This window comes from Propithecus coquereli, unplaced genomic scaffold (genome assembly GCF_000956105.1).
Source record: "Propithecus coquereli isolate 6110/MARCELLA unplaced genomic scaffold, Pcoq_1.0 Scaffold20, whole genome shotgun sequence".
In the NCBI taxonomy this organism is placed as follows: Eukaryota; Metazoa; Chordata; class Mammalia; order Primates; family Indriidae; genus Propithecus; species Propithecus coquereli.
Window position 1 is genome coordinate 9,478,726 of NW_012144967.1, and position 12,551 is coordinate 9,491,276.

General features: G+C 39.9%; 1 protein-coding gene across 1 annotated transcript in view; it reads left to right on the top strand.

Annotated features, from left to right (window-relative positions):
• Positions 1–12,551, top strand: part of AGBL1 (ATP/GTP binding protein-like 1) — a 502,451-nt gene that overhangs the window by 122,691 nt on the left and 367,209 nt on the right. The window contains exon 15 of the mRNA XM_012643678.1: positions 1,130–1,283. Coding sequence (XP_012499132.1) covers positions 1,130–1,283 — 154 coding nt within the window. The remainder of the gene's footprint in view (positions 1–1,129; positions 1,284–12,551) is intronic.

Consider the following 12,551-nt stretch of genomic DNA (forward strand, 5'->3'; position numbering starts at 1 on the left):
TCATTGGGCAAAGACCAAGATGTTGGGGCTGAATTTTTTGTTTCTTTTGGAGGCTGGAGCGGAGGCGGGAGGGTGAGAATGTGGACATATTTGGGGCCACTATTCTGCCTACCACATCTGTAGTAAATCCTTTCCAGGTGTAAATACTCCCTCTACCTTTTGAGGGCACTAGTCCCTTTTTCATGTATTTTGTATATTTATGAATATTTTATAAATATTCTCATAAGGTTCACGTGTTTTTGTTTGTTTCATTTAGCAGGCTTGTTTTTTGTTAGGAAACAAGGTGGGTAGTTTCTCGTTGGTCCCGTTAATACCTGCTTGATTGTGGTGAAAATTTTAGATCTTTAGTGGGGAGGGTAAGTCCTGTGCAGTGAAGTTCTTGTGCTGAGGAGGGACAGCTGTGTCCTCTCTGGTTACTGAAGCCTCTGCTGTCAGGGTAGGCAGTGTGGATGGGGGGGACGTCTCTTAGCCTCTTTATAACTAATCCCACTGTTTTTATTAGTGGAAATTTCTTGAGAAGTCTTAAATATTGTTAACCAGGCATTCTAATTTTAATGGTTATTTCATTTTTGTATTATTCTGTATTTTAAATGAGTATTTAAATGGGGAGTTATGGTAGGAAAAATCAATTCCTACTAATTGTTTGTTCTTTTAGCTTAGCAATCCTTCTGGATCAAGTGTTTTCTATCCTCTTCTGATACAGGCACAACTCTCCTTTATTGCTTGGTCCTGTGATACTGTGTGTTGCTGACGTTTTCTCTCTCACGCTCCCCAGTGCTCTGGGTGTGCTCTCTCTTTGTGGCATCCACATCCTTCATGGGCCACAGTGAAGGAAGAGTGCTTCATGCCCCTGTCCTCTTGCTTTCAGTGCAACTGGAAAACAGCTCTTCTATTGTGCTTAAACGTACAGGAATGGTGCTTCCTGATTAGCCTAACTGAACTTCTCCTACATAGCAGGGGTAGCCTCCTTTTAATCACTCAATGCCTGATATATATAGGGCAGATTAAGTTAACAAAAATACTTCTAAACTATAAGGAGTTACATAAATGTGATGTGTATAATCTGTGTTTTTATTATTTATTATGAAAAATATTAATAATACACACGGCTGCTTTATTTCTGCTCCAGACTCACCTTGACATCCTGGAGAAAAGCGTCGACCCCAAGCAGGTCTACTTCCGGCAGGAGGTTCTCTGCCAGACGTTGGGTGGAAATCTGTGTCCATTGGTAACCATCACAGCCATGCCTGAGTCCAACAGCACTGACCATCTAGAGCAGTTCCGTGAGTACAACAAGGACCCTCTTCTTGGAATATTTGATTAAGGGTGTCCTCTATAGTGTTGGAAGCATTCTGTCCCTTTTGGAACAGAAGCCCCCAAAAGGGGTGGGGACTTGTCTGCCTTTATAGAAATACACCCCCAACTCTTCTAGGTGTGATACAAAGGGTAAATACAAATGTCTTTCTGTTGTTAAAGGGAGAGAAAATAAATTGCAAACTGTCAGGGAGATGAAATGAGTTGTTGGAATAGAGAGCAGTTGGCTAGTGATGGTCATTTCCTCTCCTAAAACAGAATCAGGGTCTGAATCACATTTTCAAACTTCTAACCCAGGAACTTTTCTCACCATGCTCACTGCTGCTATGCTACTCTCAGCCAAGGTTTGGAAAGGAAGGAAGTTGAGTCTTTGAGCCCTGGCTGAAGCATCCCCTTGATAACCTGAATGCCACCTGGATCTGAAAGGCTGAGGGTGTAGAGGAGGCTGTATCTAGATAAGAACCGTGAAACAAAACCAAAGCCAAATCCATGCACGCGCACGCACATGCACACACACACAGACCCCCAGCCCACATGCCTTTTTAATGTTAGAGTCCTGAGAATAAGTGTGTACGTGTGACTGACCTGTTACCAGCTAGCTTTTGAAAACAGATTTTGACAGCTTCAGATCTTAGCTAGGCAAGAGGAAACAAATAGAATAAGGAATGTTTTACGATACAGAGAAGTTTGGAAGATGAAAGAAAAGAATGGAGACCAAGCTAATTTTCCCCTGAAGATACAGCCTTATCTGATGAAGTGCTGACCTCATTCAGGTGACTCTTTGGTGGATAGAAAATGTAATTTCTCACACCCCATCAGCATCTGACAATGGATGCTTAACAACCTGGCTAATCAACAACTGATTATCCCGTCTGAATTAATGAGGCCCTAAAATGCTTTAATGAATAATAAAGGATCTTCCAAAAAATTCTTTTATGTTTTTTATGCATTTAAGAGCAATTTCTGTAATAGTCACAGAGTCCTCCACTGGGCAGATAAGCAGTACTTGGGAGCTAGAGACAATAATCTTTCCAGTGCAACCTTCCCTGAACCATTGTTTATTTAAGAAAACGGGTACCTGTAAGTCTGTTTTTCAGGTTCTTTTTCTAAAGAGGAGCTGAGTGGAGCCCCAATGTGTCACTATGACATAAAGGTGCCTCTGTTTTTACATTTTTGTTTGTGCCGACATTGGTGCTTTTGTTAATATTATAACTACAGAGATTATTCTTACTTTAAGAAGAGGACTTGAAACACGACAAAAGCCCCTAAATAATTTGGCATTCCAAGAAATAGCTCAGTTAAAAAAAGAGAGAGAGAGAGAAAAGATCTCTTAGTATACCCTTGTATGAATCAAAAGAGGCTGGTTTCTGCTTGTTCTGTAAGATTAGTTATAAGAATTGTATACTCATGTATCATTCCAGTTTTTTTTCTGTTAAGCACATGCTAGTATGTGGGCTGTTGTTTATCTCGAGAGGTATTGTGGGCAAGAATAGGGAGGGTTCCTGTGATGGTCAGATAAATGCTATTTGTTTTCTTTTTGTCACTTGCAAGTGACAGTCTCTGAGCTAGATCCTGAGAGAACCAGGACTCTGACCTAGGCAAAAGGACTAATTACGGTTGTCTTCATAGGCATGTCACCTATACAGTTGCATAGGTCCCCTGCTTAGAAGGACAAGCAACTTGGTTAAATCCCCCCGGCCCCAACCTTAAAAGAATTTTTTAAAAAGTCTTGAACGAGAGGCTCCACATTTTCATTTTGCACTGGGCCCTGCAAGTTTTGTAGCCAGTCCCAGGAGTGATCTAAGGTCATAATGTTATGGCAGAGATGACCGGGAATAGACTGACACGCACACAGAAATATTGGCAAAAACTGGTTTATATGCCAGCGGGCTCAGATGGGGATTTTTTCCTCCAAATTCTGAGCACCAGACAAAGAGCATTGCAGTCTTTTATACACTCTGCTTAAGGGGGAGGGGCACGGTTACAACAGGGTTAACTTTAGTGGGGCAGAGTCCTAAGTTACTTTCCAGCCTGGTACACTAATTCCTACAGGTGATTTATGAGGGGAAAGGTCGCAGGGCAGGAGGAGGGGCCTCAGGTAAGGAATGCAAAAGACAAAGCCCAGTAGTGGAATTTTCCACTTTAGTGGAATTTTCCAATTTTCCACTTCAATAATATAGCTAGAAAGTGGCAAAGGCTGATGCCCTTCCCGTACTACCATCCTCTCTTTCCAAATAGTGCGGGAGGAGTTCCAACCTATTTTTCCTGCTCACTGAAAATCTTACTTGTATGGATTATATAGCAGAATGGTATCTTTCATCATGAGGATTAATTTCAGGACCGCCCCCTTTTACAGATGGGATAAGTGGGGCTCTGGGAGGTTAAATACCGTGACCAGTGGTGGTGCCAGATTTCCAACCTTGTTATTCTGATTCCAGCGTCCGTGCACACAACAAACGTGCTGGCTCCGTCATCATAGCACCTGTTCAGCATCAACATTCTGGTTTCACTCTGGGAGCCAGAACTTCCTCTCTTCCCTGTTCTACGTCCTCAAATTATTACAAACTAATGTCAAATTTAACAACTCATGCTAAATTGACCACAGATAAATGTATTACTCTCCTCCTGCTCACAATGAATTTTATTTTCCTTTTCTAACCCAATGGAAACATTTTCATGGTGAATGTTTCAGGCACTGTGGCAGGAAGGGAGAGAGAAGATTCTTTTGATTCAAAGGCCTTTCCTTAGACTCCTCAGACCCCCGCACAGAGCTGAAATTGCATGGCTTGAGCTGTACAGGAGGCACAGTCTCAGCCAAGCTATATAATAAATAATGCACAGGGCTGGTTGCAATGTATGTAAGAACATGTGCCATTGCTGTGTTTCTAAAAGAAAAAAAAAAAGACAATACCACCTACCCTCAAAAGTGCAATTAACCATGCCTGTAAATCAGAAATGAAACCTCTTAACTTCCTTTGAACCACAGAATGTGGTGTATTGATTTAGAAGGAGAAAAGAGCAAATGAACAAGGAGCTCAAGATTCTCCTGCCTTCAGGCCTCCCTCTAGGTGAGATTAAATTGTTTCATCTGCCTCCTTCCTTCCAGGGACTAGGTCACCTTCAGTGTGGGATTATATTCAGCTGCGATCTGGCTAGTTTCTGGTTCAGTGGCTGCCACTCACCCCTCATAAGGAGGATTTGTGCACTGAAAGACTTTCTTTCCACTGCACAGGATTATCACATTAGTCTTATTTTAGGAACTCAAGAAATAAGAGCACAGCTATGGAATCCCCAGGGGAACTCCCCCTTCAAGGCTAGTTCCCCTTGTGGTCCCAGACCTGGAGATTATTGAGGACAATTTATTGATTACTTTTAGTTCGTCCCAGGGTCTGGGCTCTAGAGAGTCCCCCAGAAGCATTTATTTCATTTGATTTATTTTTCAAAAGCATTTTCTTTTAAGAAAGTTATTTTCTCGGAAACATTTAGCTTTAGTTTCTTGATAAATATACTTTCAGTTCAGTAGTCATCAGATTTGCCAGCTGTAATCTTTACTGCTCTTTGGGGAATTGAGAACAGTACCTTCTTGCAATGCTCCCAATAAAGAAGACTCATATTTACACTTTGGGATTGGAGCCCTCAGAACAAAAATGCTGGCATGTCTTCAAGAGCCAAGTCACTCTCTGCCATTTTCAGTGGGACAGTGAACAAGGAAGTTCCCTGAGAGATTGTCACTGAAGCCATTATGGAAGAGATGGGCTTGGGGGATATCATCCATTGAAGGGAACTGTTAGAAAAGGATCCAATCTAGCTTCAGAGACTCTTAGTGATGGATGAGGCATTGGGAAATCAGGAAGTCCCAGACCTTCCTAACTGTAGGATTCAGGATGTTAAAGGAGCCCAGGATGTTTGGGGTTTGCATAGCAGAGAGTGAGTGAGGAGGAGTAAATGGAATCCCAGAGAATGAAACAAAGCTCCAATAGGTTGGAACAGAAGACACCCAATGAACAGGTTTGCAGATAGGCTTGGTGGGCAAGGTCAACCTAGGAAATTGTTTCCATTGCCTTCTGAGACTAGTGTCAATGGAAAAAAAAATTCAAACTCTGTGTAATAATTTCAAGAGGTTTATTCTAAGCCAAATATGTGTGACTGTGGCCCAAGGAACATGATCTCAAGAGGTCTTGAGAAAATGTGCTGGAGGCAGCCAGGTTATAGTTCAGTTTTATACATTCATGGAGACAGAAATTACAGGTAAAACCATAAATCAATACAGGGAAGGTGTACATTGGTTCTGCCAGAAAAGGCAGGACATCTCAAAGTGGGGGTTTACAAGTCATAGGTGGGTTTTGAGGATTCTTTGGTTGGCAGTTGATTGAAAGAGTTTAAGCTTTGTCTAAAGATCTGGAGTTGGTAGAAACAAATGCTTGACTTAATTAAGATAAGGGGGTCTTTTATCTGTCATGTGATGCTATGCCAGAATCAGGTTGGAAAGTAAGCCATATTATACAGGGTTAATAAAAACCCGTTAAATGAGATTTTATCATTTGCAGGTGTGACTTACCAGGACTCTTAGGGATTTAGGCAGGAAAAAAAAAGGTCATGGTTCAGTCCTCACTATTCTCCATTGGTTAATGGTATTCTGGTATAATTACCCTTAGCCTAGTTAAATCCTTTAACATGTTATATGTTAATAGGTCCTTTGATTAGCAGATCCTTTGAATGTGCAACTTCCAGGTAGAGTTGAGAAGTTATTTCTCCTTAGTGTCTGCACTCTACAGGAATGGGATGTGTGTGGGTGTGGGTAGGTAGGTGGTGTGGTGTCTGCTTTCTTGCATTTGAACTGCAAGAGATGCTGAGTTTAAGCAGAACTAGAGAGCAATTGAGAGTAAACAGTTTTGGGGTCATTATTTATCTAAACATGGAGAGGAGAGTGGTTCTACCTTTTTCCAGACTCGGCCATTTCTCAAACCATGCCTGCTTCTGTTTCTTCTCACACAGAATGTGCTGCCTTTGTGTGGAAATTACTCTTACTCATGAGATCCGGCCTCCCTACGCTTGTCTTTATCTCTATTTTGCAGGTGGCAACCCTCTGAGCACGTTCCCAGGTGTCCCCCACGCCCTTTAGGCTTTGCTCTTACTGGAAAACTACCCGCAAATGCACGCAGTCAAATCACGCTGCTTATTGAAGACTGCCATCATTTCATTAACTTTGCATTTTCTCTGCATAACTTCATATTCTCAATTACCATTATAGCCAAGAGAAGGTTGGGTTCCATTTTAGTTTGGGGAGCTACATCTCTGATGGATGCTTTATTTTTCTTAGGACGTTTATTACCAAATTGGACACGTGTATGTTCAGCTCCTGTGACAACTTTGTGTTGACTGTCCTCATGAGTGATTTGAGAGGTGGAACCAATTGTGGGAATTTACCGAGGGAAAATGTCATTCTCTTATTAGAAATGCATATTCTCCAAGTGTGTAGTCACTGACTGACTGACTGGTGAGAAGCCAGGAAACAACAAATGTGGATGAGAAGGAGTGGATCTGCTATTTTTGTAATCTGAGATACCTCCACCCTGCATTCATTATAACCTAAAAGAGCAGAGTGTAACCTTTCTAGTCTCTGAAGGTGAGATAATCTCACTCCCCTGCTGCACTCTCCCAAACCTCACACACTGTTCTTTCCAGGGGGCTGAAGGGGGTGGCAGGAGGTTGCATTTGCAGTTGTTAAAGAATACCTTTCTCTTTTTCTTTTTCTTAAAAACATTCTTACAAAAGCAATGTTCTATTCAGCCTGCCATTATACTAAAAGCTTTTCCTTGGAAGACAATAGCTGTTCTCAGAAAAAAGATTTACATGGGGTCCCGAGGGTGTAATGAGCTACCACAGGCACCTGCCTCGGGGTTGGGAGTTGTCACTTGTAAGTGGTTTTAAATTAGAACAGCGTGGAAAAATACATAGTTACAGAATTCCCCTTTTGGCTTCTTTGCGAATCATTTTCCATTCTCTCTGGCCTTTGTCTCTTTTTGAGACACCTGATCAGGTATGAAGAACAGAGCTTTCCATGGGGAGAGACAGAAGTGACAACAGTGATTGGTCCAAGTAAAACAGGAACTCAAGTGGAGTGAAAGCCTCTCATTCTGGAAATTTCTGTGTTTTTACTTCCCAGAGGCATGTGGGGCCAAGTATTACATGGGATCACTGAATTTTAGAGATTAACAGTCCATAAAGACTATAGAGTCCAGATTTCTCAATTGCTGGTAGGGGACATGAACTGACCCATCTAGGCAACCTGGCTAGTTGGTGGCAGAGGTAGCTCTAGACCACAGCCTCTTGTCTCCTGGCTAAGTATTTTTTTTTTTTTTTGTACAGTGTTGCTTCTGACAAATATTAGTGCTAAAAATATTAACTACAAGAGCATAATGACTTCTCTCCATGGAAATCTTTAATAAAAGGAGGTAGAATTAGAGAAATTGTACTGTGCCCTTTTCTTGCCTTGGGTTTTCCATCTCTTCAGGCAACCAGGGCTAGGAACCATGGCAGATATTAGGAATACAAATATATTATTAATACAAATATATTGTATTAACAATACAAAATATTGTTTAATCTCTGTCATTGAGGCACTCACAATCTACAGGGAGTGTGTGTGTGTGTGTGTGTGTGTGTGTGTGTGTGTGAAAGTCATGTAAACAAGTCATTCTAATACAGCAAGTTGTAGTAGAACAGGAGCTAAACTAAGTTCACGGAAGGCACAGAGAAGAGAGAATTTATCTGTACGATAAAATCAAAGGGGGACTTACACCCGTAAGGGTCAACGGTATAAGTCCTACTTGCATGGTGGTCTTATATTGACACAGCTTTGCTTTCAAGGAAACCTTAGTTGAGAATCCAAAAACTAATTGAAGATCAACTCAAATCTTTCTTGAGAAGACGTGAAGAATATGTAAAACACATCCAAACCATCTTAAATTTGTTTTTCCTTCTCTCACAGTCATTGATCTGCATGCACAGAATAACTCAGAAACGCTACCCTCTCTCAACACAAACCCTCAAAACTCTATGGCATGTAGACTGCCATTGAATATCTTCTTTCTGCTTCCCAGTTTGACTTTGTTGCTACAATAAAAGGAGAGCCAAGGATCCTTCCTCCTACCAAGGATGGTTGGACGGGTTGGGAAAGATTGTAAAACCTTACAGGCAGTTTAATAGCTTGACTTACAGCCTATCATGTAAGTATTTTACCCTTATAGAGTTTGACGTAATGTCATTTGGTTTTCATAGCTGCCTTTTGAATTAAGAAAGAAAGTGATTATCATGTCCGTTTTATGAATGATAGAACCATCGGTGTAAATGCCATTTGATCTGCATCTTGAAGTCAAACTTCTGTACGTAGAGAAATGGAGGCAGTGTTTTTGTTCAAGTAGAAAAATTGTGTTGCTGAGGCAAGGAGGCTGGGACATGGTGCTGTGAAAATCTCAGGGTGCCAGGACTACAGGATGATAGATTGACTACGGGGACAGAAGATAAAGTGAGAAAAGTAGGTTGGGCTAAATGATAAATGGCCTTCTTTTTCGTGTCAGGAAGTTTCTCTTGGAGGCAGTGATGAGCTAATAGGATGTTATTAAAAGCAGAGTAATGACAAGATCAGATTTGCTTTGGAGGAAAGTTTTGTGGCGGTAATGCAGAGGAAAGTCTGGAGTGAGGAGAGTAGTGGTGACGTGGAGTCCAGGATGGAGGAACTCTTAAGCATTTAAACCCCAGATTCACACTCTCTGGGATTCGAGACCTGGCCCTGACATTTATTAACTTTATAACCTTAAAAAAGATGCTTAAACACTTTATGCCATAGTTTCTCCATCTACTTTTTCATGCAGTGATCTGAAGATTGTAAAGAGCCCAGAATAGTACCTAACCACATAGCATGTGTTCAAGAAATGGTAGCAGTGGTTGACCATCTATATGGGGGATGAGGTTTCACAGGAAGATAGGTCTAGGGAAATTGAAGGGAAGGGTATACATTTAGGAGCTGTGACTAAGAAGTGAGACGTCTTGATGATTGGTTGAGAGTAGGGATGGAGGGTAAGGAGTTGATATTTCTATTATGCTTTGGTCGGTGGGTGGATAGTTTAATGCCAACAAAGAAATATATGAGAAAGAGAGTAAGACTGTTGTGGAGGGATAATGAGTTCAGTTTTGGAAATATACATTTTCAGAGGCCTGCAAATTATATAAGAACTCAGGCTAAACATAATTATAAAGCCAATATGCTATAAAATATAATCTATTTCAGAGGAAAATGAAACAAATTTTGTATTACCTGAATAATTTTCTCAATTAGCAAGAATACTAGAACTGACTATATGCAGTTATTGTAGCAGAAACATGTAATGTATTTCATCAGAATCAATCCCAGAACATTCTAGTCTATAAATTTGTTCATGTGATATGATGATTTACATATTTTAAAGTAATTAACTGTTTACGAAATATTTACATATGACTAATTGTTCCATACAACAGCCCTGTGCAGTAAGAAATAATTTACATCTGTTATCTTCATGTTCAGATGATGAAATTGAGGCCCTGAGAAATTTGTATAATAAATAAGAGCTAGAGCGTGGATTCAGCTGTCTGAATCCTAAACCCCATGACCCTAACTCCTGTACTCCACCACCTCTTTCAGCTGTGCAGTAATAAAGGAAAATACTTTAAGATACAATTACCCATGTATAAGAGTAATTGTTTATACTACAAGTGATATGTTCTATGTTCTCCATTGTGTTGAGTACCATGTAGTCATGTTAACATTAATAACACTTATAACTTTACTAAAATCTAAATTTTACCACCTCAACGAGACTACTCTACATGGCTTCCCCACCCATATCTTACCCCTCTGTCACTCAGTACCTTTCAACCATACTACCTCTTTCTGTTTTTTGAACATAACAACCTAAACTCCTCCCTGAGGTCTCTGTATTTGCTGTTCTTTCTCAGCCCAACACTTTTCTTCTGTAGCTTTGTGTGGTTAATTTCTCCTTGTCATATATTCTGCCAGCTCAGGTCAAGGAGGCCTTCCCGGATCACCGTATCTAATGTTGTTTCCCCACCTAGAATCTCTTTGTAGCATGACCTTTTTATCTTTTCTTCCTTGCCCTTAAGACTGAGTTCCATGAATGCACAGACTGCATGCTGTATTTTTTCACCATTGTATCTTTAGGGACCTAACACAATCTCTGCAGAAAGCAGGTGCACAATAAATATTTATTGAACAAAAATATGAAATCCCTATACCTGTTCTTGGTCCCATCCACAATGCAGGACCTTTATGCTCTCTTGAAAAGTTGCCTCTTTCCTCGGCATTTCTTGGGGTTTCCAAGGTAGGCACCAATGTGCTCATAAAGCAGCCCTTGGCCACAGTCTCCACGTATGGGCCACTCTATTCCTCTCCCGATGTTTGGACTTCTCTTGGTAGTTGTCCTTGCAGCTGTGAAAAGGACCTTTGCCACTGTCATTGCTGGGCTTTCAGAGAATCTCTGGATTCCACGGAAAGGTGGGGAATAGCATTCTCCAAAACTGTGCCACACATGCACATTACACCAAGCAGTTTGGGTCTCCCCAAGGTTCCAGTGAGAACAGTCGCTCCTTCACAGGCTGGCCAGGGACCAGATGGCAACCCCATGCCTCCATGATCTAGATGCTTTTCCGTCTCAGGGTCCCTGCACATAAGGCACAAAAACCTAACCCAAAATCCTCATCTATCTTCCATACCTATCAACACATGGCTGTGCTAGCCAGATGATGCCCTGATACATGTATGTCTGCACAGAAGCCTCACAACATGACCATGAGCTCATTATTAAAATTCCCATTATAATATATGGTTTTCAGGTAACAAAACAATATCATTAATTGTTCATGGATATTTACCTGTGTAGAAAAACTAGAAAGACATGGAGAAAAACAGCTAACAGACCAGATTCAAGATAGTGATTTCATCTGAGAAAGGAGGAAGCAGAAAGACAAAGAGATATGGGTTTGAAATCTATTGGGGAGTTTGTATTTCTTAAAAAAAAGGGTTCTAAAGAAAATACAGCAAAATGTTAACAACTTTTAAAGATGAATTTCTGTTACATTATTTCCTGAGTGTGTCCAACTATATTTATATTTCATCTCTAAAATTAAAAAATTGAACTACAAAGTGCCAACATGTCATTCTTGTTTAAAAAAATGCATAGAGTAAAAAATGTAAAAATAACTCCTTATTCCTCCTCAGACAATTGCTGCTGATAGTTTTGTGATTATCCTTTAGTATACAAAAGCTACACACACACACTCACATGCAAACATGTGATCGCCTTTGTATAGAGCCTTGAAATTTAGGTAAAATGGACTTAAATTAGCCTTTCTGACAATTATTTCCCATGGAAGTCCAAATCTTTTCCCTATGAATTCTGAGAATTGAAAGCCTCACCAGATTCTGTGCTACCACTTTACACCCCTACAAAGAGTGTAGAAGATTGTTTTCCTCCATGGCTAGATCAATAATGGATTTATTTGTCTTCTACATTTTTATACTTACTAGTTTTTAAAAATTTTAACTTCCCCCTCCTAAATACCCCACCATTTCAGAGTTATTTTAATTTGAATTTCTTTGGGTGTGACTCAGGTGGTCCATATTTTAAAATGTTATTTATATTTCTTCCTTTTAAATTTCTTATTTAAAAAATCATTTGTCTAATTGGTCTATGATATGAGTAGATGATTGTCTTTCTCCAAATGATTTATAAGGAGCTCTTTGTGTATTAGGAGTATTTTTGTTAAACATTGATTCATTCATTCAGTAAATATTTTTCAATTATTGATCATTGTTCTAAACACAGAGGATGTTTTCTCATAGTTTGTGACTTCTTTTTAATTTTTTTAATTTTTTGCCTTATTTTCGTTGAGTTTAATGTAACAATCTTCTTTTACACTTGTGAGAGTAATGTGTTAGGGGAAAAAATTTCCCATTTTACAGATGATAAAAGTTAGACCCTGTGAGCAAAAGGTGACTCATGTATGGTTGCACAGCTATTAAATCTGGAGGCAGAAATCAGCATTTAGGTCTTCTTTAAACAGAGCTTTATTTTTAATTTAATACTTAAAATTCATATAACATATATGTATAGATTAAGGAACAACAAGAAAATGGGCATCTGTGTATACATATGCAATTTAAGAAATGCATTACCTGT